This window comes from Barbatula barbatula, assembly GCF_947034865.1.
Source record: "Barbatula barbatula genome assembly, chromosome: 13".
NCBI classification, from domain to species: Eukaryota; Metazoa; Chordata; class Actinopteri; order Cypriniformes; family Nemacheilidae; genus Barbatula; species Barbatula barbatula.
This window is the reverse complement of record NC_136776.1, coordinates 16,586,874-16,612,166: the sequence shown is the minus strand read 5'-3', so window position 1 is coordinate 16,612,166 and position 25,293 is coordinate 16,586,874. Positions and strand designations below refer to the sequence as shown.

The window sequence follows — 25,293 nt, the reverse complement described above, 5'->3', positions numbered from 1 at the left end:
ACTTCTTTCCTTTTACATAGAGTTGTTCCGATTGCGAAACCATATTGGTGAGTACTGGAGTCAGTATCCTGAATCACCTTGGTACACCTATAACAAGTGTTTATTTTCGGACTATTTTAGGTGTGGAGTAGCACAGGATATGGGTGACTCGTCCATAGTCATAAACGGATAGAAGTAGCGCCTGTTAATATGTTCTTCCGCAAGACGCATTCAGTTCTGTTTATTAACTGCTAGAGCGTGAAACGAAAACAACTAAACTGCGGACCTGTGTCTCTGTTGTTAAAGTTTATCGTTCATTTGATACTTATTTTAACAGTCTGGAGTCATGTAAACATGACGTCACGTGCGTCTTTTCTGGTCAGTCGTCATGGAAACATGATCGCCCTGGCGTTTGGACCACAGTAATAATTGCTTGAAATAATTGAACCCCAAAGGGTCATTGACAGGTTTGCCAGCCTCAAAGTGCGGCGACACAGATGAACTCTCCCAAAGAAGAGCCAAATGGGGATTCAGGGGAAGTACTTTAAAGATTTCCCTCTATTTCTTTTTTTATATCTTTACTTTCTAAGTATTTTCAAGACCTCTGTAAATTATCTGGATATTTTGGACTTTTTGGTTTTACCTTCTTTTTATTTTTTTATTTTATTTATTGATGACTTTTATTGGTTTATGAAAGTTCAGACTGGCGTGCGACCAGATACGTTAGAGATGGTCATTTGTAAATAATTTACAGAAGGTGAATTACATTTTGTTGTCCAAGTACCTGTTACTTGGTTCAATGACAATAAAGATCTAATCTAACCAATCTGATGACTGTTGATACAAAAGGAGGCATATGGAGTTAAGGGTCAGGAAAAGCTGTGTGAAGAAGGTTTTGTGTTTGTTACAGGGGGCTGTCTGTGTGAACTCTCACGATTAAGCTGGTGTCCTGAAAAGGTCTCAAACCTTGTTTGTATGTGTTAGCGACCACTCGTTCAGTATTTTAGGTTTAGTTAGTTAAAACGGCTCCGTTCTAACGTTCTTACTTTAAAGGGATTGCCATGCAAGGAGTTCTGTTCTGCAAAAAACGGTCTAAAAAAAGGTGTAAAAAATTTTTGGATTTTGGAGTTAGTTGAGTCAATGTTAAAATGATTAAGTTATTTTTCAATAGACACATTTTTTGTTTTTGTGTGAAATGAGGGTGGGTGGTGGCAGTGGGGCTCATTGGGTGCTCAGCACCCCTAAAGCTCTGACCCTAAAATTGCCCCTGGATACAGGTATCCTACAAAGGTTTTTCAAGGTTAAGGTTGCATGACTTTTGAATTATTCACTTCTTTAGATTAGATTCAACTTTATTGTCATTACACATATACAAGTACGGTGTAACGAAATGTAGTTTAGGTCTATACAATAATACAATCTAATACAATATTGAGAAAATATTATACAGTGGGCATGGATTATGAAAATATTTTACAGTAAGAATGTGTATACAGTTCAACTTCCATGTCAATGTAGACGGGATTTAGCTCTTCTTCAGCTTCTGTTCTCTGGCATTTTTTAGCAGGTTTTACTTTACAATAAAGACTTATTTTAAAAAACACTGTGTATTTGGATTTGTTTAGATTGTGCAATGTTTGTCAGCACACAACCCTGAGCAGAAAATCATTAAACTTTTTACCAGTCAACTGTCAATCTTTGCTAGGAGACTACATTACTTCATTCCATTAAAACAGGTAAACTGCTATAAAGATTTTCTACATTTACACAATATATTACAGTCATCATGTTTTATACTATATTTACTGACTACTGTATTTACACATTTGGATAAAGGTTAATGTTTAAATTCATATTGAAATAAACTAACATTAAACATTCTTTAATATTTGTATAGCTTATATTTGATAATAAATTGTACTTTCGGTCATGTTAGCGCCAACATTGTTTTATTCTCTGTTTATCCACCTATAGACTTTCTTGCAACAAACACCGACGGCTCACATGTTAAAACACATTTAATGTCTAATTTATGCAGGAACTGTTGGCACAGTTTATTTGTACTATTTTATTTTACTATCATTATTTAAAAAACATCATTCCTCGTGTTTTATACATTCTTCAAACATGTAAATCTTCTGTGTAAAAAGTATTAATCCAAGGACTGCTTATGATGTTCTGCTTACAGCTTAACATGAAATCCTGCAAGATATTTCTCTTTCTTCTTCTTTTGACATGGAAGGAAATCACAACAAACACTGAAGGTAGGGCTGTTTGTGTTCTGTGCCAAAATCATACCAAACTGTGGCCTCGGAGTAAACTGAGTATTGAAAATGCCTGTTTTTCTCCAAAGGAGACCTTTTATATTCTTGTACATACTTATATCATTTCTTGTAGAAGTCACCTGTCAGGAGCAAGATCTCAATAAAGTTCACATTTTAATGGGACATCCAGGAGTCAATCCACCTTATAAATCTGGACATGTCTTGGTTTTCAAATGTACTCATGATAACATGAAGATGAACGGCCAACGAGCAATTGCATGCCAGTCAGATGGAAACTGGGATAATCCATATCCACAATGTGAAGGAAAAGGTTTATTGAACTTTCAAATGCTTAACACTATGTTTTTATGTGACCTTTTCTGATTGGTAGTTTTGTTTCCAGTCAAATGTAGCCACGTCTTAATACAATACAATAAACAAAATGTTCCTATTGTACAAAACTTGGTTTCACTGGGTTCAAGCACTCTGGGTTTTATCTTGTTTTTTCCCCGTTTATTGGCAGCTTTTTGTTCAAAGCCTCTTCTGACTGTAAACAAATCCAAACTTATTGATGAAACCCAATATTCACATGGAGACACAGTACGCTATGAGTGTGAGGATGGCTATGAATCTATGGGAGAGACCACCGCCAAATGTGACGTGCACACTTGGATTTACCCAGAATGCATTAGTGAGTCAAGTTCTATAAATCCTGTAATTTGAATATAATATATGCACATTACATGTAGATACATGTCTACATATACATGACATATTATCCAGTATATGCAGGCATTGTTATTTATTTAATACAGGAATATTTTATTTCAGAAAAAGCTCAGTGTGCCAAACTGTCAGAGAACTTGCGGTTTGTGACCCTGTTAGATGAGAAAAATCTATACAACAACTTTGATACTTTGACATACAGGTGCAATAAACCATATGACAAAATACCAGGAGGAACTTTGATGTGTAAAAATGAAAAATGGATTGGAACGATTGACTGCACAAGTGAGTCACATTTACAAAAGATTTATAACAATAAGTCTGAAAACTCATTTAACATTTCAATTAAAAGCAAAATATTGAAATGTAGCTATTACAAAAGGTAAGTTCATCAGTATTTTATTGATGAACTGTAGAAAACTGTTCAAACCAGACATACATGCGTTTGTGATTTGTTCAGGCAGCATTTGTCCTCCACCACCTTTAATTGAAGATGGAGATTATAACATTGAGAGTGAGATTGATGAAATCATCACAAAGGTATCATACTCTTGCAAATCTCACTATGTGCTGGAAGAACCACAGAGATTTCACATGTGTCGGGATGGGAAATGGGAGACGCCTCCAAAATGTCTGAGTAAGTCATCCATTACCAAAGTAGTCGAATTCCATTACACTCCTAAACACATACAGTACTTCTGGACAGATTACACGAGCCATGCAAAATAATAATGCAAATGAACAAACAAGTAAAGATGATATGAAAGTATACATGTCCATCTTATAGACATCTAGCAAACACTCACAAAAGTGTTTGTTTGTTTGTTCATTTAAGTTTTTAACAGAAATCGCTCACAGCACCTTTCATCCGTTCTATTTTGTCTCTCGCAGAGCCTTGCGAATTTACACCTGAGATTTATAAGGAGTACAATATAGAACCTCAGCGAGATAAATATGTAAAACACAGAGAAAGCTTTACATGTAATTGTAAGTATGGATGGATGGTTGGAGGTTCGAGAGGAAAATACAGAGTTAAGGTGTCGTGCTCTGATGGGAAGATGACAATTGATAATAAATGTGAGTACATGTTAGTCTCTTTATATTTATCACAGTGTTGGTTTAGTCACGGTGCACAGCTGAATGTGTTATAAATGTTATGTTATCTTATGCATGTCCTGTAAGAGGAAGGTTTGAAAAAGCGACAGATCATTCAGAGACCATTAAACTCTTCTCCTCACATGAGTTTCCATCAGGAGAAGAAGCAGTTAATAGTTTACTCATGTGATCACATGTCATTTTATTATACTGTATATAGCCACAATCTTTTTTCTTTTCTTTAGGTGACCAAAGATATTAAACAAAATAAACTGAAGCACACTGAGGTAATGCATGAAAGTTCACAATGAATCTGAGAGAACGTTGTTGAATATTGTTCTATTTTTATGCACAGAAAATCTGAAATCAATTAAAAGAAAATATGACAGGGTTATCAAAGATTTGATTTCTTTGATCACATTTTATATAGAATACTTAATTTCATCCAAAGTATAATCGGAGATGATAGGTTCTCAAGTCAAACCCCATTCTGTTAGTCTCGACACAACAAGACAACATTTTTATTTAAAGGCAATAATTGTTCAATAAAAACAAAGTGAATATCTAATTCTAATGTTCAGTGAGTTATAAGATGTATTCACAGTTTCATAATGTTATGTGTTAAGGCCTGCAGATTTCTGATGTAACCAAACCATGAAGATGGACAGACACAGCGACAAGAACACACAAACGCATTTATAACCACTGTTGCTTTAGTGAACAAGCTTATCTTATAGTTTTATGATTTGTATAATCTTTCTTAAATTCACAGTTAATTATTCTTTAAGAAATACATTCATTATCATTCAGCTACTTTCCTCTCTTTTATGTACACACATGAGCTTTAGAGCTAAAAAGACTAATTTTCATCGCTGCCTTACAATCGATTTAACTCTGAAAGTGACCCAGATATGATCAGATACTGTATGAGAGAAACATCAAGATCTTTGAGCAAAACATGATATTAAATACAGTGTTGTAAGCTATGATGGTGTGTGATGGAGTTTTTGTCAAGCACAAAGGAGAACGTAATACTGTCTGACACATTTCAGCTGATTCAGCCTTTAGTCCGTGTATACGGTGTATACACCAGACGGGACCGCTGTAGCTAGAAGCTCTCTCTATACTGTACGCATCAAAGCAACCGTTTTAGATCATGGTTTAAAGCAGGGATCCCCAAACTACGGTCCGCGGGCCAGCCACAGGTTTTGACCGGCCCTCTGAACAACGCCTTATAGTGTGTTCACACCAAACGCGAATGAAGAGTTAAGCGCAAGTGATTTTCATGTTAAGTCAATGCAAAGACGCGGCAAGAATTTTCGCCAAAGTTCAGATTTTCAACTCACACGAATCACGCAAACGCTCAATTCCTGCGAGTTGAAAAATCTGAACTTTGGCGAAAATTCACACCGCATTGACCAATCAGGAGCTTGCTCTAGTAGGGCCGTGAGTGAGCGGCAGAAGCCCCTTCCATGACGCGAATTTGCGCCTGTAATGAAGCGGATTTCAGTAAACTCAAAATGTTCAAGCGTCCAACTACACGCGAATAGCGCCATTTACCGCGTTTAGTGTGAACAATCTATGAGACTTTTTTTTTTTTCAAATATACAGTTTCGCTTATGTCATGTCTATATTTGATAATAAATATTGGCTTTCAGACTCAAATTTCGCTAAGTTCCTAACATAACGTAATTATTTGTTAAATTCACATACCACCGGAATGGTATGCTCAACATAACGTACCATTGCGATAGAACAGCTGACGCGCGAACCAGCAGAAAATTTTAAAGAGACGACAACATGGCCAAGCGGTTGGGAAAGAGAAAGGTTAATTCATATGCATAAGTAAATGTTTTGAATTTGAGTAGCACTTGATATGAAAATAATTCATTATGATAGTAATAACATTGCTCTGTAAATAGGCTATATCTCTTGAAAAGTAATCATTTATGGTGCATAACAAAATAAACTATTCTACGATTAGGAGGCATAATAAATACATTTCAAATCATAATTAAATCTCCACAATAATTCAAGTAGTACCTCCGGCACATGTCATTTTCTGTTACAAACCAACCCGGCCCCCCATTAAGGACAGGGATAATTATGTGGCCCCTGCAGAAAAAAGTTTGGGGACCACTGGTTGAAAGGTTAATACATGAAAAAAAGCGTGATTGTATAATGTAAAGCTAGAAGAAGGTGGTCAACATATTTTTAAAGTATTATTCTGAAAAGGTAATGCCATCTGGGAAAACCCATCACATTGTGAAATTGTACATATTACAAGTTTTGATTACATATTAAAAAGGTTTCAGACCCCTTCCAAATCCAAGTTTTACAGCGTGAATATCAATTAACCATGCCACCATATAATAAGATTGATTCATAGATGAAGTATAGCTAAATATGGTGGGGGAGTGACTTTATGTCTGAACAAAGCAAAATCGTATATATACACTGTGAGAGTTGATTTGACCATTTTTAACACTGGTGATTTTGCTGTGAACGGACGTGTTGTTGATGTTTGGGTCAAACACTTGCTCTTATCCCAAGCACACTCCACCGGGCTGCTCGCGTGCGGAGTAGAAAGTCGGTGCGTTCCAAACGGGATACATTGCCCTCTGAAGGGGGAGAACTAATGTGAGATGAGAGAACTGCTCGGTCGGCTTCTGTTTCTGAAGTTGGATACCTTTTATGGTTTGTCTCTTGAATCTGCATGAATGGGGATGACTGTGACGATGCACAAGCAGCCTTATTAAAATCGAAGGAAGTATTACAGCTTTTGCGCGGTGTCAGTACTTTTCTCTAGTAATTGTACTTATTTCTCTGCACATCCCAATTTTGAGGTACAACGGGGAGATAGAAAACTTGAAAACTGACCTGAACTGTATATCTGGACAAGTGCAGAGACGCAATAAAAAGAAAACTGCAAGCAGAAACAGTAATGTTCATACATACAATACACGCCATAGAAACCATGGGCCAAAGCAGTCCGCTCGTCATTTGTTGTATGTGCCCTTGATGGTAATCTACATTCTACGTTCACACATCGTCACCTACTGGAATTTGCCGGTAATGTTACTACTTCTATTACTGGAAGTACCGATTTACCCCAAAGTAAAGTACAGTGATCTGTTAACTGCAATTTTCTTGCAATTTACCAGTAAAGACTGTACGTGTGAAAGGGACTATAAATAGACACATCACAAAAAGAGAGAGTATTGAGCATGTGGTAACTAAAGGATGTCTGATGTAGGTGGAAGGACAATATGGGGAGGGACAACGCTGGTAAGAAAGTTCAGTATGAGGTAATAGTTTTTATTCCTGTATAAGAGGAGCATTGTGCTGCATGTATTGTCTCCATGTTTAGCAACAACTTAACACCCATGTGATTTAATTCCATTAGACACACGTTTGCTTTTCTCTGAAGATACTGCTCGTCGAATATTTGCCCGACTGAACATTCTTCAATCAGTTTCTTGTTTAACCACAGGACAGATCACAGCGCTGGAGGATGGAAATATATCCAATAATCGTCAGTTTGATTTTAGGTTTAAATACACTTGGATCCTCAAATGCTGCAGGTAATAAAATGTTTCATTAAATGGGACGATTATAATATATTCATGAGAAATGAGACGAATATGTAAGAATATAAACCGGTATGTCTTTCAAACAGTTGTGAAATTTAGAAAGAGCTGTATGGATTTGCTTAATTTACACCTATTGTTTAACTAAATACATTTATTTATGCCATATAAAAAAAGAGACGGACAAAATTAAACAAGTAGAGGAAACCAGAAATGTGGACATAAAACAACATTTTTGCGAAACGTTCATTCAGTTTTTATTTGTATTGTTGTACACATTTTGGCACAAAATGTATTGGGCTCTACATTGTATAGCCAATACAACAACACTGTTTTAGAAAGCGATTTCTGAATGGATACCTCTATACAACAAGGCTGAATTTGTTAACATGAGTAAATGCGTTTGCTAACATGAACTAACAATAAACAATGTCGCTTTTCAATTCCAATTTATGGTACTATTATGTGTTCATGTTAGTTCATTGTGCATAACTAATGTTAACAGATACAATGTTTGATTTTAAAATGTATTTATAACTGCTGAAATGAACATGTTCTATGATTAATAAAGGCCTTCAATGTTTAGTTTTATTGTTAGTTCATATTAGCTAATGCCATAACTCGTGTTAACCAATTGTTAAGTTTTACCTATGAATGCATATTGGATGCATGTCAAAAACCTATGACTGATACTGTTTGTCCTTCTTTTCTAGCAGTTTGTTGACTTATTGAAAGAACTGTTTTGATGCCTTATGCACTTTGAGCAGATTTTACAGACAGGGCTTAAAGGGACAGCTCACCCACAAATAAGATTCTGTCATCAGTCGAGTTCTTTCAAAACGGTCTACATATCTTTGTTCTGATGAACAGAGAGAAAGATATTTCGAAGAATGCTTGTAACCAAACAGTTACAAGCCATAGTTGGTAAAATGACAACGGTACTCAATAGTGCCCCAGAACTCTTTGCTGTCCTACATTCTTTAAAACATCTCCTTTTGTGTATAACAGAACAAAGAAATGTATAAAGCTTACTTTTGCAGTCAATGGTGGCCAAGAACTGTTGGGTTATAAGCATTTTTCCAATGCTGCTGAACACAGAGAAAGATATTTGAAAGAAAGTCTGTTTATAAACAGCAAACTTTTTTTTCTTCACATAAGAGAAAGGCTCTTGTACAACATCACATTTGGAAAATGGGTACATGCACGGACATCTTCCTCAAGAGAAAAGTGCCTATTATTCATGCAACACAGGTTACAAAACATTCTCTGGGAACTGGTGGGGAGCAGCCACATGCAACAACAGTCAGCAGTCATCTGAGCCACTGTGTATTCGTGAGTGTGTTTTCTGAAACAGATTTCAAAGCCCAGGAGTACAATTTGAATGTGTTTGTTATGAAAATGTGTATGTTGGGTTTACAGAGGAGGACACATGTGGTGTTTTGCCAATTGTTCTACATGGACATCTAAAAGTAACAATCGCTGAACAATCTGCAGAAATCGTATGTGATCCAGGATACAAATCATTAAAAAAATCTATTAAATGCGACAAAGGAACATGGGAACCAATAACCTGTTATGGTGAGCCTGTTACCTATAAAACTACAGTAATAAAAGTATTAACAAAGTATAGATATATATAGTATAGCTTTATGTTTGGCAAAATGCAAATGTACCACAAGTCATGTCGGATAAATAACATTTAAATGTAAAGTAAATAAAGGTGTGATTTTTCCCTTTTCTAGTGGATGAGGAGGGTTGTGACAGTCCTACAAGAGTTGAAAACGCGGTCATCATCTCTAAACCTCAAGAACGGTATTCATCTGGATCCCATGTGACCTACAAATGTCACATACAATTCACAATAAACGGGAAGGACAAAGTTTTTTGCCGCAATTCAGCTTGGGACAAAGCACCCACATGTGAAGGTGAGCTGGCATTTATGACCTCTTCAGGTAGTAAGCAATGCCAATCTGGAACAAAGAAATCGGACAAGAATATTTACCGAATGCGCATGTGTCGAAGTGCTCTGGTGAACACGCACCATAGACTGAAAACACACAGGACAATATATTGAATAAACTTGTTAGTTTGTTTCGTTTTTCACACAAAAAGCATTCTCGTCACTTAAAAAAATACAATTGAGCCACTATGAGCGGATGGACTTGAAAAATCACAAGATCATGTGGTTGAGTAAAAAATTACAACATTTTTATTTTGAGGTGAAGTTTTCTTTTAAGGTTGCTCGACATCACCACCGCCAAGCCTCCGAAAACGCTTTCGAACTTTATAAAAAATGTGTTCCCTGGAAAGTTATCATCTGTGAATGAATCCGCATCTACGTTTTAAGAGATTTGTGTCCATGTTGCATTATTTGTGAGCTTTATATGCGCGATGACGTGTAACGTCCCCGCCAAAGTAAGTAGACACCTTTACAAACTTGATAGTAACCACCATTTTAAAGACACAATCAGGCTTTAAAAAAACAGTGTGTTTTATGTCATGGAATAAAACGTTAAATAGTTTTTTTAACCACAGACCTTATTTCATGCGATTTACCCAAAAAAGTTACTCAATAAACAAAGCTAAAACAACAGAACTACGGGACGTGTGAAGGGACAATCTGGGTGTACTATTCTAAACCGCATTTCGATGCTTTACCTTTCATGGATTTATGGCCCTGTGAGCTGCATTACCTTTTTATTCTGAATAAATATATTGAAGAACTTGACATTCAAATTATGTTATTTTAGATCTAAAGTAATTCAATGATTTTAAAGATTTATAACAGAAGGGAGCCCTATTTGCCCTGCACAACACCCGAAAGGTGCAACCACCTGTGGGGATCAATTGTTCTCTTCATTCGATCAGATAAGATGTCCACAGACAACTCAAAAACAGTGAAACAAATTCAACGATGCATGCATTACTTATAAACAATTTATAGGTTTACATTAGGCCTCCATTCAATTCAACTTCATAATATCTAACATATAAACATTTTTAAACGTGCATGTTGCTATAGTACGGATACTCACAAAATACTGCAGGTTCGTTCGACTTCTTGAAATGCTGCAGACTGATCGGCAAATGTCTAACTACTGGGTACCGCGAGAACATTTCGAAAGCACACAGAGCTCTGCACTTCTGCTCTGCTCATGAAAGCAAACAAAACTCGTCTTGCAAACAGCTTTGTAGTTCGGTTCATACTTTGTCAAGTATGGAGGACTAAAAATGACAGAAGGAAAAATAAATAAATAAATAAATAAAAGTAGAAATAAATAAATAAATGCATAAATAATAGTGAAAATAAATACATTTTGGTAATATAAATGGCTATTTCTGTATTTTTGCATGTATTGATTAATTTATTTATGCATTTCTATATGTATTTATACATTTATTTCTATATTTATGTATTTATTTATTTCTACATTTTTTATTTCTACATTTTTTATTTCTACATTTATTTATTTCTGTATTTCCACATTTCTACATTTATTTATTTCTGTATTTACACATTTCTACATTTATTTTTCCCTGCGCCTGTATGCTAATTGAGTGGGGGGTGCCAACATCAGTCTGAAGAAGGATTGGTTAGAGCGATGTGATCGAATCTTGATTTCGCTGCCCTGTTTCGCTGGTACAAGCAAGCCTACTCGTTAATGCTGCTTGAGTATGTAGCCTGGATGGAGACTTTTGTTCAAGCGATTGCTAACGATTTAAGATCATTAGCGCAGGATTGTGAGAACAATGCGTCCAATGACTATCTCCAGTTTCGTTTGTGCAGAGTAATGGAGGATTTAGTTCAGATCAGTGCTGAAATGGATGTCGAAGTTGAGGTAGCAGTGCTAGAGAGTCTTCAAGAAATCCTCTGCAACTTCACATTCTCTCTGAGACAGAGATGCCGCCTACAGGAACCGACCATCCGTTTGTGAAACTTATTAGAAATCATGTTTCTATAGGCATTTAAAGTGGAAAACTGACATTTTCTCCCAAATACTACAGTAAACCATTACCATTAGTTATAAGTCATTATAGTAGGAAAGCATGTTTTTTCAAAACGCTATAATACGCTTTCAAAAGCCATTCCACAGTTAAACTTGTACAAACTTATGTTACTGTATTAAAATCATGTATTTGCATTTTGTAGCTAATCATCTAGACACTAACAACACATCTACTAAAGGATACACATTAAAAAAAGATTTTCACAGGAGTAGGCTACAGGTAAAACAATTTTAACCCGTTTTATTTGACGGAAATATCAGTAACAGTAACTGTTAAACAAAAGTTGCAGACGGAGACATTGCTTTCACAACATGCATAATGCAAACATTCTGACAAAAATGTTCTTCAATTACGGAAATTCTAAACGTAAAACAAAATATATAATATTGAGGAGACACACAGACACACAGCATGTAAATAAAGCTTTAAAAGCGGTGTTTCTAGAAATTACCGTAGTTTACTAAGTATGCACGCATAATGAATCAAACGGCGGCTGGCTTGACCGCGGTTCTGTCTCAGAGAGAATGTGAAGTTGCAGAGGATTTCTTGAAGACTCTCTAGCACTGCTACCTCAACTTCGACAACCATTTCAGCACTGATCTGAACTAAATCCTCCATTACTCTGCACAAACGAAACTGGAGATAGTCATTGGACGCATTGTTCTCACAATCCTGTGCTAATGATCTTAAATCGTTAGCAATCGCTTGAACAAAAGTCTCCATCCAGGCTACATACTCAAGCAGCATTAACGAGTAGGCTTGCTTGTACCAGCGAAACAGGGCAGCGAAATCAAGATTCGATCACATCGCTCTAACCAATCCTTCTTCAGACTGATGTTGGCACCCCCCACTCAATTAGCTTACAGGCGCAGGGAAAAATAAATGTAGAAATGTGTAAATACAGAAATAAATAAATGTAGAAATGTGGAAATACAGAAATTAATAAATGTAGAAATGTGGAAATACAGAAATAAATAAATGTAGAAATAAAAAATGTAGAAATAAAAAATGTAGAAATAAATAAATACATAAATATAGAAATAAATGTATAAATACATATAGAAATGCATAAATAAATTAATCAATACATGCAAAAATACAGAAATAGCCATTTATATTACCAAAATGTATTTATTTTCACTATTATTTATGCATTTATTTATTTATTTCTACTTTTATTTATTTATTTATTTTTCCTTCTGTCATTTTTAGTCCTCCATAGTCAAGAGCCTTAACTTCCATAAAAGCATGATGCTCGCTCTTATAAAGTCCTCGCACTCTGGGTATCTTGAATCTGGCCTACGGGCGCGAGAGGTTCCCACAGATGCGTTTTTTGACGTTGATTAGTTTTGGGACACTTGCGCATAGCACTGCATGTATTCATAAGTATGTACAATGTTTTTAACAATCAAATGATGGTGAAGGGTGAGACACCTGGCGAGTCACATGGTTTTTGAAAAGAGCCACGTGGTTCCGCCCACAGACCTAACCCAACCACCACAACCACCTCTTAACCCCCCATCACCCAATCGTGGGTCTCCAAGATCTCGGTTTTAAACTTGTATCATTGTTTAGTTTATCATATATATATATTCTGCAAACAAATCATCCTAAAGGCAAATTAAACAAGATTGTATTTACCATGAACTGTAGTATACTGCTTAATCTTTGTATTTGATACTGTGATATCATTAGGTAGCATTTGTCCTCCACCACCTTTAATAAAAGATGGAGATTATATCATTGAGGATAAGAAAGATGAGGTCATCACAAAGGTATCATACTCTTGCCAATCTTACTATGTGCTGAAAGAACAGAAAAAACATTACAGCTGTAGGGATGGGATATGGGACACCCCTCCAGAATGCCTGAGTAAGTCTTCTAATACCATATTATTGTCAATCCCCTTATGAAGTTTATTCTGATGTCTTTAAATCAGTTTGTCTGTCTCATAGATCCTTGCAAACTAACACCTATGATTTATATGGAGTACAACCTACAACCTGTCCAAGATAACTACATAAGGCACAGTGATGAAGAGATTCAACTTGATTGTAAAAAGGGATGGAATGCTGGAGGTGTCCTGAGATTAGATTATGTGAAGGGGACATGCTCTGATGGGAAGATAACTATTAAAAAGAAATGTGAGTACGTGTTAGTCTGTTTTCACTTCACACATTAATGACAGTGCTGTAGTCACACTGGACATCTGAATGTGTTTTTATCAAAGATCAATTCTGCATTTTATTTAAGTGATGTTTTACCATAATAAATGTACCCACAGTACCCACAATAATAGTGTTTTTATCCTTTACTTAAGGTGATTCAAAAAATATATTTGGATAGACTTGGGCTAAGACTGAGGTAATGCAACAATGCAAATTTACAATGAATTTAAGAGAAATGTAGAAGTGAAACATTATACCAACCAACCTGTAATGATGTATTTTCTGTTTCATTACATTTTGTATTTAGACCTGAAGATTTCTGATGCACCAAAGCATGAAGATGGACAGACACATGAGACAGAGACACAGAGACAAGAACACATGAATGCATTTATGTTGCTGCAATCTATATGCTCACCATAAAGTTTCATGGTTTCAAATAATCTTTATAAAATCTCACTTCGGAATAAAGATTCACATTCAATCTGTTGCAGTGAGTTTGGTTTATCATTCAGTAACATTCTCCTTTTTTATTAACACACAAATACTAACTATATTGAAAACTTTAATAATACTATCATTATTTTATTATAATGTTTATTTGCCTGTACGTTTCTTTAAACAACATGATTCTGTTACTTGCCGAGCAAAAGCCCAATGACTGTGGAGGCCTCGTGTTGAGAAACTCTCTGAGACGTTTGAATCAGATAAATGAATTCTATAATCTGACAAAAGTTTTATTATATATGTATTACCAATATATACTGAATATATTACCAATATCATATTTATGGTGTAAAGAAATGGGATATTTTTAGAGTTTGCTACCGGAACCCCTGACGCATATGAGCGTGAGGTCCGGCTATGACCCAGCGCAGGATCACATCTCTCCGTGTCTTCTGTGCTGGGAGACTGGCAAAGAGAAACAGCTTGTTCCACACGTGATTCGTGAATGTGTATACCATTTTCCCCGTTTGGGAATTAACACGCTCTAAGACTGAACTTTATGCTGCATGATACAAAAAATAATAATAAAGTCATATATCCAAAATCACCTCATATAGCAAGCAATAACAGACTTTCAGAACTTGTCCTTCTCTGCACTGAAAGCAATCGTGCGTGTCAGGAGGACGGAGAAAGAGTGAGCAGGAAAAAAAGGAGAAAGGGCCTTTTGACTGTTTAAATGTTAAGATGCTTTATTGCGTTCCTCCTTTACATGCGGAAAATAAAGTAACTTTATTGATAGTTCATTGGTAATGAAGGTGATGTTCCCTTTCTGTCGGTCTCTCGACGTTGTGTCGAACCGACAGATGGGGTTCGCCCCTGAGAACCTATCATCTTCTGACTATTTTGAAAAGGCCAATGAAATTGGCGAATGAAATTTGCATGCCGGGCTCCGCCCCCGGATATCCGGGTATAAAAGGGGAGCCGGCGCTCATTCATTCACCTTTTGTTCTTCGGAGCCTTCGCATCTGATGACATTCTTCGAATTGCCGAATTCTACGACGCGGTGCAGCGGAGATTCCCCTGGGCGTCCTGGCAGTTCCAGAGGTATTTTTCTAAAAGAGCAATTTCCTCAGCGTGGCATTGCCCGCTGATCTCTTGGGTGCAGTACACTCATCGAGGACGGGGACGGACACGGTGGTTGCCGCAGGTGTTCGGCAGCCTCGTGGATTCGTCCTGCCCGCACTGCGGGCGGATGGCTATTCAGACGTTGCGTCACTGCGGGCGGATGGCTATTCAGACGTTGCGTCACGGTGGCTGTGTTCTGTAAGATCCAGCCACCACCTCGTTTGCTTCCCGTTCTGTGACCGCAGCGGCTACGGCCCTGCCGTCAGCGGCGGCGAGCAGCGAGGGTGATGTGGGGATTATCGTGAGCGTTAATCCGTCAGCCGGCCGGCTCGCGGACTACTCACGCCCCGTCTCTCTCGTTTAGCAGTTCCCCAAAGATGGTCCTAAGCCGTCTTATTCCTCAGCCACGTGCTCGGACAGGAGCCGTGGAGATGAGGTCTCTCTTGCAGCATCGGAGAGTGACCTGCTGGCATCAGACTCTGGCGATTCCCTGAAGCTCTCCCCTCGGGAGGTCGAGCACAGGTGAGAGCAGACGTCAAGATGTCAGCCATGCTCGCTCGGACCGCCGTGAGTGTCGGATTGCGGTGCGCCGCAGCCCTGACGCTCGCGGCTGGGTACTTCGCACATTGGGTCCGGGCACGACTCCAAGCCGTGCCCGGCTCAAGTGCTGAGTTTTACCGAGCTGCATAAGGAGTTCAGTAAGACCTGGAGCGCCCCCTTCGGCGCGCTTCCGGCTAGCTGACTCTATCGCCCTCTCTTCCCTCGGGGCGGGGAGGCAGCTAGGGACTATGTCAATGCACCCTGGGTGGAGCATGCAGTCGCGGGTATCCGCAGACAGCGGCCACCTGGGGAGCTTGACCTAGACTCACCGTCCAGGGCATGTAAGGTCTCGACATCTCTGGTGTTGAGGCTGGCAGTGCCGCGGGCCAAGCTGCCACCACTCTTACACCATGGCCATCCTGCAGGCCAGGGCGCTAAAGAGAGCCCCACGGGGTAAGACCGACCCAAGTACTGCCGCCGCCGACTGGCCCTCCGGGGACCACGGTGGCAGCGCAGGCTGGGTCAGACGATGTCCACATCAGTGGCCCGGAAAGATGCCTCGGACTCAATCTTGCGCAGGTGGGCGATGTCGAGAAAGGCCACTTTCCCGACTCCCCTCTCGCAAGGTCGGCTGATTGGTGGAGCTGTCAAGGACTGCTCCAGCAGCCTTTTGACAGTGTAGAAACAGACCGGCCTGCTGTGACCCGGCCGCCTTTCGGCCGTCGAGGTCTCGCATGTGGTCTGCCCCCCAGCAGCCCCGGCCTTCTCCACCGTTGACTTCGGTTCTGGTGCCCCCGCAGGTGGCTCCCCGGAGGAAGACGTCGATAGAAGGACCACCTAGAGAGATTGAACCATCGGGCCCGACCCAGCCTTGGTCGCTGGATGGTCGGACTGGGGCGGTCCCTGCCGCGTCCCAACACCTTCTGGGCCCCTCCGGGGGCCTAGTGCCCGCCTTCTCAAAAGGAGAGGTCTCTCTCTGGGTCCCACTTTGCAGCCGCTCTCACCCTCTGAAAGATGGTGTTCGGCAACTCGACGTTGTGTTGTGGCGGCACGCAATGGCGAGTATAAAGCAGCCCTCAGCACTCTCGCTTCGAGACCCTGTGAGGTCCCTGGGTGCTTGGTTAGCATTTCAAACCATCACGGTGGCTGGGAGTGCGGTCCGTCTCGGCATTCGATCCAGTTCGCCAGAACTCCGCTGGGCTTCGGGCATCCTCTTACCTCAGCAGAGGCAGGGATGTTCCCGTGCTCCAGGCCGGGGCTGCCACCCCTCTGGCGAAGGCGATCGAACCGTCCCCTAGGCCGAGATGTCCAGTGGCTTCTACAGCCGCACTTCATCATCCCCAAAACCAGGGGTCACTGCATACCTTGAGCAGCACCTTGCAAGGGTGCCGTTCAGGAGGCGCAGAGGCGTCCTGGTGTCTGTCAGACACCAGGAGTGGTTCATGACAACTGACCGCATACTCTCATGTCCAGTCTCCCTCGGCACTGTCGAGGGGCTGGCATGTCAGTAATGGGTCAGCCGGGAAAAAGAGCAGCTCTCCCTGGCGCAGAGCTCCCCTTTTCCTGGTAGGGAACTCAACACTGTCTCCATGACGGTGTGCTCGCTCTCTAGCACGCACAGTCAGTGCTGAGCTGCTTGTACTTCAGGCAGCAGCCAGTGGTCCCCTGAAATCAGTTTCAGAGGCTCCTGGGCATTCGAGCCGGACCTTTGGGTCTGGCTCCTGGACGGGACGAGGAGTTCCTGGATGATCTACCCCCCACAGTGGTGGAGACTATCACTCAGGCAAAGGCCATGCCCACAAGGCTGGATGCCTTTAAGTGGCACCATTCTCGTCCTGGTGCTCTTCTCGAGGAGAAGACCCGCGGAATTGCTCGCTCAGGAACGTGCTGTCCTATTGAAGGAGAGGCTGGGGAGTAATCTCCCCTTCCACTTTGGAGCGTGGGTACCCGCTGTCGCGGTTATCATGTACCAGTTGCTGGTGAGCCTCTGGGGCGGCATGACCTGATTATTAGGTTCCTCTAGGGCGCGAGGGGCTAAAGCCTCGCCCGCGCCCGGTACCCTCTTGGGGCCTTAAGGTGGACCTCTGGGTTCCCTTTTTTTCGGGCCCTGCGGAGAGCCCCCTTCCTCGTTCTGCGAGGGGGGTTGGCTCTCCTGCTGGGGCTCGAGTCCATCCAGAGGGTGAGGCACCTGCAAGCATTTCGTGTCCACCGATTGCCAAATTTAGGCCCGGTGACTCTCACGTGATCCTGAGACCCCGGCCGACTTGCATGCCCAAAGTTCCGCCGCCCCCCTTGGGAACTAGGTGGTGAACTTGCAGGCACTCCCACACCGGGAGAAAGACCCAACCTGTACGCGTGGTGTCCAGTAAGCGCATTGCGCCTCTACTCGAACCACACGGAGGGCTTCAAGGCCCTGAGCAGCTCTTGTCTGTTATGGAGGTCAGCAACGGGAGTGCTGTCTCCGAGGAGAGTTGTCGCGCTGGATTGCACACGCCGTCACTACGGCGTGCCGATCCTAGCCCGTGCCCATTTGAGTGACGGTACACTCCGCTCGGGGTGTGGCCTCCTCGTGGGCATCGGCTCAGTGCGCCTCTCTGGCAGACATCTGTAGAGTTGCGGGTTGGGCTACGCTATACCTCGCAGAGGCTTGCAACCTCCGCGAGTCTTGCCAACAGGTGAGACCAGCGGTCGTAGGGCGTACGCCTGCGCATAGCGCCATTCCCCTTCTTAGGTGGATCAGTGCGCTATGGGCTGCCTCCCTTCTTTCCCCAAGGGTGAAGAATAGGCAGTCCGTCCATCCATCAAAAAGCACTCAGGGCGGCGGGCTCGGCGGAGCAGCCCTGCCGCCTATGGCCGGGTATCAAGCTGTGTTATTACATATAGCTCTAACCGGACCTAGTGCCCCACACGTAGTAACCCCCCACTAGGGTGGTTCCGTCTGAGATGTCGTCATGAGATGGTTCCCCGCGTGGCAACCCATGACCTCCCCCAGGTGGACATCCACCTTGCGGCATTCCGCACATACCTCCCATGAGTTCTCCCCTATTTGGTGAGACCATGTTGGTGTCTCCACTGTATTCCCCCCTATGGTGGGAAGTGGTCTCCGTAGCGCACGTCCACATTGAGGGAACAGCGCTTACCCAGTAGCCCTACGGTACCGGACGGCTTCTCGTTTAGAGAACAAAGCCTCCGTCTGTGGTGGCCGAGGGCAGGGGCTACTCATCTTTGCCAAAAGCTCTGGGACCCCCTGCCTGCACACTGGAAGGTTACAAATTTCGCGATAGCGCTCACGTGTGGCTTGCCCAGGCCGGTCAACGTCGCTTCGCTAGAGATTGTGACGCGGCTTAGTGCTGTGGCGTTTTCAATAGGAACCCCATCTGTCGGTTCGACACAACGTCGAGAGACGTCCCTCATGCCACAACACTAGCCGTCCGCTGCAGCGATCGTGAGATGCTCTCAGGCTCCTCAGCACAAAAGGTGAATGAATGAGCGCCGGCTCCCCTTTTATACCCGGATATCCGGGGGCGGAGCCCGGCATGCAAATTTCATTCGCCAATTTCATTGGCCTTTTCAAAATAGTCAGAAGATGATAGGTTCTCAGGGGCGAACCCCATCTGTCGGTTCGACACAATGAGTCGTTCCCTCCATCAGGGAACAGAGGTTACATACGTAACCGAGACGTATTCCCGTTTGTAAAAAATATTATTATCAAGTAGTTTTAAGGTTTTGTGGTCTAGTATTGTATGGCACAGCATTGTTACGTGACGTTCAAGGAATGTGTACATTCATTTGACTATTTGTGGCTTGTGTTTTGAATATTTTCCCCTGCATTTCAGACATTTGACCTAAACACATTTATTATTTTTTATTATAAAGGTATATTCTGTTCTGAACAAATTCATGTTCTTTGGTGCATCAATGCGTTGTACCCCTGTTAACCACCTGGTGTCATCCCCACATAAACACGATCATTTTAGCTATATATAACACTCATTTACTCTCATCCAGCACTACACATAACAAGTGGTCAGGAAGAAACAGGTTCTACCAACAAATATTAAAATGCATTTAGAGAGAATGCTGTTCTGGAGGAAATTATTGGAGCAAACAAGTGCACTTGAAGTCAATGTTTTTTTTGTGCTTAGTTTCAGGGTTATATTTTCTGTTTGATATATTGTAAAGGTTAATAAGAGGAAATAAATAACACGAGTTTATTTGATTTAGAATCTGGTTGTTTCTTGTTGTCTCTATTTCACACTGAAACTGAAGAGAAACAAACACAAAAGAAAGTATTTAGCAAAGATACAGGTATCCTACAAAGGTTTTTCAAGGTTAAGGTTGCATGACTTTATTATTCACTTCTGTGTATACAGTTCAACTTCCATGTCAATGTAGACGGGATTTAGCTCTTCTTCAGCTTCTGTTCTCTGGCATTTTTTAGCAGGTTTTACTTTACAATAAAGACTTATTTTAAAAAACACTGTGTATTTGGATTTGTTTAGATTGTGCAATGTTTGTCAGCACACAACCCTGAGCAGAAAATCATTAAGCTTTTTACCAGTCAACTGTCAATCTTTGCTAGGAGACTACATTACTTCATTCCATTAAAACAGGTAAACTGCTATAAAGATTTTCTACATTTACACAATATATTACAGGCATCATGTTTTATACTATATTTACTGACTACTGTATTTACACATTTGGATAAAGGTTAATGTTTAAATTCATATTGAAATAAACTAATATTAAACATTCTTTAATATTTGTATAGCTTATATTTGATAATAAATTGTACTTTCGGTCATGTTAGCGCCAACATTGTTTTATTCTCCATTTATCCACCTATAGACTTTCTTGCAACAAACACCAACGGCTCACATGTTAAAACACATTTAATGTCTAATTTATGCAGGAACTGTTGGCACAGTTTATTTGTACTATTTTATTTTACTATCATTATTTAAAAAACATCATTCCTCGTGTTTTATACATTCTTCAAACATGTAAATCTTCTGTGTAAAAAGTATTAATCCAAGGACTGCTTATGATGTTCTGCTTACAGCTTAACATGAAATCCTGCAAGATATTTCTCTTTATTCTTCTTTTGACATGGAAGGAAATCACAACAAACACTGAAGGTAGGGCTGTTTGTGTTCTGTGCCAAAATCATACCAAACTGTGGCCTCGGAGTAAACTGAGTATTGAAAATGCCTGTTTTTCTCCAAAGGAGACCTTTTATATTCTTGTACATTCTTATATCATTTCTTGTAGAAGTCACCTGTCAGGTGCAAGATCTCAATAAAGTTCACATTTTAATGGGACATCCAGGAGTCAATCCACCTTATAAATCTGGACATGTCTTGGTTTTCAAATGTACTCATGATAACATGAAGATGAACGGCCAACGAGCAATTGCATGCCAGTCAGATGGAAACTGGGATAATCCATATCCACAATGTGAAGGAAAAGGTATATTGAACTTTCAAATGCTTAACACTATGTTTTTATGTGACCTTTTCTGATTGGTAGTTTTGTTTCCCGTCTTAATACAATACAATAAACAAAATGTTCCTATTGTACAAAACTTGGTGTCACTGGGTTCAAGCACTCTGGGTTTTATCTTGTTTTTTCCCCGTTTATTGGCAGTTTTTTGTTCAAAGCCTCTTCTGACTGTAAACAAATCCAAACTTATTGATGAAACCCAATATTCACATGGAGACATAGTACGCTATGAGTGTGAGGATGGCTATGAATCTATGGGAGAGACCATCGCCAAATGTGACGTGTGTGTATGGACTTCATAGGATTCATATGCGAGAAATACTGCTCACACGGATATGATGAGCGAAGATCAGCACACCAATACTAACGCGTTGCAGTTTGCTTCAATCTGATCAACGGATACTTTGCTGCATGGTTTGTCTTAAAACGTTTTACTTGTGAATATAGCGAGGCAACAAGTTCTGTATCATGCGCCACAGAGAGCCGTAACTTCCATAAAAGCATGACGCTCGCTCTTCTAAAGTCCTCGCACTCTGGGTATCTTGAAACTGGCCTGCGGGCGCGAGAGGTTCCCATAGATGCGTTTTTTGACGTTGAATAGTTTCGTGACACTTGCGCATAGCACTGCATGTATTCATAAGTATGTACAATGTTTTTAACAATCAAATGATGGTGAAGGGTGAGACACCTGGCGAGTCAGGGGGTTTTTAAAACAGCCACGTGGTTCCCGCCCACAGACCTAACCCAACCACCACAACCACCTCTTAACCCCCCATCACCCAATCGTGGGTCTCCAAGATTTCGGTTTGAAACTTGTATCACTGTTTACTTTATCATATATATATATTCTGCAAACAAATCATCCTAAAGGCAAATGAAACAAGATTGTATTTACCATGAACTGTAGTATACTGCTTAATCTTTGTATTTGATACTGTGATTTCATTAGGTATCATTTGTCCTCCACCACCTTTAATAAAAGATGGAGATTATATCATTGAAGATAAGAACGACGAGGTCATCACAAAGGTATCATACTCTTGCCAATCTTACTATGTGCTGAAAATACAGAAAAAACATTACAGCTGTAGGGATGGGATATGGGACACCCCTCCAGAATGTCTGAGTAAGTCATCTAATTACCATATTATTGTCAATCCTGTTATGAAGTTTATTCTGATGTCTTTAAATCAGTTTGTCTCTCTCATAGAGCCTTGCAAACTAACACCTGAGATTTATATGGAGTACAACCTACAACCTGTCCAAGATAACTACATAAGGCACAGTGATGAAGAGATTCAACTTTATTGTAAAGAGGGATGGAATGCTGGAGGTTTACGGAAATTAGATTATGTGATGGGGACATGCTCTGATGGGAAGATAACTATTAAAAAGAAATGTGAGTACGTGTTAGTCTGTTTTCACTTCACACATTAATGACAGTGCTGTAGTCACACTGGACATCTGAATGTGTTTTATCAAATATCAATTCTGCATTTTATTTAAGTGATGTTTTACCATAATAAATGTACCCACAGTACCCACAATAATAGTGTTTTTATCCTTTTCTTAAGGTGATTCAAAAAATATATTTGGATAGACTTGGGTTAACACTGAGGTAATGCAACAATGCAAATTTACAATGAATTTAAGAGAAATGTAGAAGTGAAACATTTATACCAACCAACCTGTAATGATGTATTTTCTGTTTCATTATATTTTGTATTTAGACCTGAAGATTTCTGATGCACCAAAGCATGAAGATGGACAGACACATGAGACAGAGACACAGAGACAAGAACACATGAATGCATTTATGTTGCTGCAATCTATATGCTCACCATAAAGTTTCATGGTTTCAAATAATCTTTATAAAATTCTCACTTCGGAATAAAGATTCACATTCAATCTGTTGCAGTGAGTTTGGTTTATCATTCAGTAACATTCTCCTTTTTTATTAACACACAAATACTAACTATATTGAAAACTTTAATAATACTATCATTATTTTATTATAATGTTTATTTGCCTGTACGTTTCTTTAAACAACATGATTCTGTTACTTGCCGAGCAAAAGCTCAATGACTGTGGAGGCCTCGTGTTGAGAAACTCTCTGAGACGTTTGAATCAGATAAATGAATTCTATAATCTGACAAAAGTTTTAATATATACACCAATATCATGCAATCCTTCATTTCAACCTTCTCAGATTGATGGAGCTTTTTTTCTGGATGGAGGAAAAAAGGTTTATGCCGTATCAGAGATCTATCTATAGAGCCACTATGGTTCCCAATCTTTTCAGTTCAAGTACCACCTTTAATAAAACAGTTATTCAAAGTACCAATGACCGCCATAGAAAAAATCACATGAATAAACATTAAAATGAATAGTAGATCTGTGAATCTGTATCTTTACACCTAAATACTAATGTGTTATCAACAATACAAACACTTTCTCATTTTCTCACACTGTCTTCAAACTAACTACATTTTCCATGTTTTTTCACAAAAACTCACAGTCGAATCTTCACAGAGGTGTTATGCAATGGGGATCATGCCATTTTGGTTATATGTTCAGTGGCCTAGAAGACGGGCACACACTACACCGTCAAAAATATCATTTACGGTGTAAAGAAATGGGATATTTTTAGAGTTTGCTACCGGAACCCCTGACTTATATGAGCGTGAGGTCCGGCTATGACCCAGCGCAGGATCGCATCTCTCCGTGTCTTCTGTGCTGGGAGACCGATAAAGAGAAACAGCTTGTTCCACACGTGATTCGTGAATGTGTACACCGTTTTACAAACTTTTGTCACTCTCTGAATGTTTGGGCATTTTAATGTGAATTAACACGTTGTCTGTAAATTCACGTTCTAAGACTGAACTTTATGCTGCATGATACAAAAAATTATAATAAAGTCATATATCCAAAATCACTGCATATAGCAAGCAATATGACATTTTCAGAACTTGTCATTCTTGTCAGGAGGACGGAGAAAGAGTGTGAAGGGAAAAAAAGGAGAAAGGGCCTTTATGACGGTTTAAATGTTAAGATGCTTTATTTCATTCCTCCTTTACATGCGGAAAATAAAGTAACTTTATCGGTAGTTCATTGGTAATGAAGGTGATGTATTCCCGTATGTAAAAAATATTAATTATTATCAAGTAGTTTTAAGGTTTTGTGGTCTAGTATTGTATGGCACAGCCTTGTTACGGGACGTTCAAGGAATATCTCCATTCATTTGACTATTTGTGGCTTGTGTTTTGAATATTTTCCTCTGCATTTCAGACATTTTACCTATACACATTTATTATTTTTATTATAAAGGTATATTCTGTTCTGAACAAATTCTGTAAATTCATGTTTTTTGGTGCATCAATGTTTTTTTGTGCTTAGTTTCAGGGTTATATTTTCTGTTTGATATATTGTAAAGGTTAATAAGAGGAAATAAATAACACAAGTTTATTTGATTTAGAATCTGGTTGTTTCTTGTTGTCTCTATTTCACCCTGAAACTGAAGAGAAACAAACACAAAAGAAAGTATTTAGCAAAGATACAGGTATCCTACAAAGGTTTTTCAAGGTTAAGGTTGCATGACTTTTGAATTATTCACTTCTGTGTATACAGTTCAACTTCCATGTCAATGTAGACGGGATTTAGCTCTTCTTCAGCTTCTGTTCTCTGGCATTTTTTAGCAGGTTTTACTTTACAATAAAGACTTATTTTAAAAAACACTGTGTATTTGGATTTGTTTAGATTCTGCAATGTTTGTCAGCACACAACCCTGAGCAGAAAATCATTAAACTTTTTACCAGTCAACTGTCAATCTTTGCTAGGAGACTACAT

General features: G+C 39.9%; 2 protein-coding genes across 4 annotated transcripts; both read left to right on the top strand.

Annotated features, from left to right (window-relative positions):
• Positions 1 to 1,604: 1,604 nt before the first annotated feature.
• On the top strand, positions 1,605 to 5,049 carry LOC306902858 (coagulation factor XIII B chain-like). Its single transcript, XM_079471734.1, has 9 exons — positions 1,605 to 1,715; positions 2,168 to 2,243; positions 2,377 to 2,574; positions 2,767 to 2,934; positions 3,075 to 3,254; positions 3,430 to 3,606; positions 3,861 to 4,046; positions 4,310 to 4,351; positions 4,691 to 5,049. The coding sequence occupies exons 2-8, from the start codon at positions 2,174 to 2,176 to the stop codon at positions 4,324 to 4,326; spliced, it is 996 nt and encodes a 331-aa protein (XP_079327860.1). The 5' UTR covers positions 1,605 to 1,715; positions 2,168 to 2,173; the 3' UTR covers positions 4,327 to 4,351; positions 4,691 to 5,049.
• A 2,107-nt stretch (positions 5,050 to 7,156) lies between these two features.
• Positions 7,157 to 14,323, top strand: LOC306902852 (complement factor H-related protein 1-like). 3 transcript variants are annotated; one of them, XM_079471725.1, is made up of 9 exons: positions 7,157 to 7,372; positions 7,471 to 7,648; positions 8,813 to 8,986; positions 9,074 to 9,232; positions 9,397 to 9,579; positions 13,358 to 13,534; positions 13,618 to 13,806; positions 13,983 to 14,026; positions 14,138 to 14,323. In XM_079471725.1, exons 2-8 carry the CDS (start codon positions 7,579 to 7,581, stop codon positions 14,006 to 14,008), a joined length of 978 nt encoding a protein of 325 aa, XP_079327851.1. In that variant the 5' UTR covers positions 7,157 to 7,372; positions 7,471 to 7,578; the 3' UTR covers positions 14,009 to 14,026; positions 14,138 to 14,323. The 3 variants fall into 3 exon arrangements, with proteins under 3 accessions (XP_079327851.1, XP_079327850.1, XP_079327849.1); XM_079471724.1 differs by having other exon boundaries at positions 7,199 to 7,372; positions 7,558 to 7,648; XM_079471723.1 differs by having other exon boundaries at positions 7,285 to 7,352; positions 7,558 to 7,648.
• Positions 14,324 to 25,293: the final 10,970 nt, after the last annotated feature.

Bases quoted from the DNA above. Each gene is read 5' to 3' on its own strand.
- LOC306902858 (XM_079471734.1), top strand. From the start codon at position 2,174: ATGAAATCCTGCAAGATATTTCTCTTTCTTCTTCTTTTGACATGGAAG. The intron at 3,255-3,429 runs GTGAGTCACATT...TGATTTGTTCAG, and splicing joins TGGAACGATTGACTGCACAA to GCAGCATTTGTCCTCCACCA. The intron at 3,607-3,860 runs GTAAGTCATCCA...TGTCTCTCGCAG, and splicing joins GACGCCTCCAAAATGTCTGA to AGCCTTGCGAATTTACACCT.
- LOC306902852 (XM_079471723.1), top strand. From the start codon at position 7,308: ATGTCTGATGTAGGTGGAAGGACAATATGGGGAGGGACAACGCTG. The intron at 8,987-9,073 runs GTGAGTGTGTTT...TTGGGTTTACAG, and splicing joins ATCTGAGCCACTGTGTATTC to AGGAGGACACATGTGGTGTT. The intron at 9,233-9,396 runs GTGAGCCTGTTA...TCCCTTTTCTAG, and splicing joins GGAACCAATAACCTGTTATG to TGGATGAGGAGGGTTGTGAC.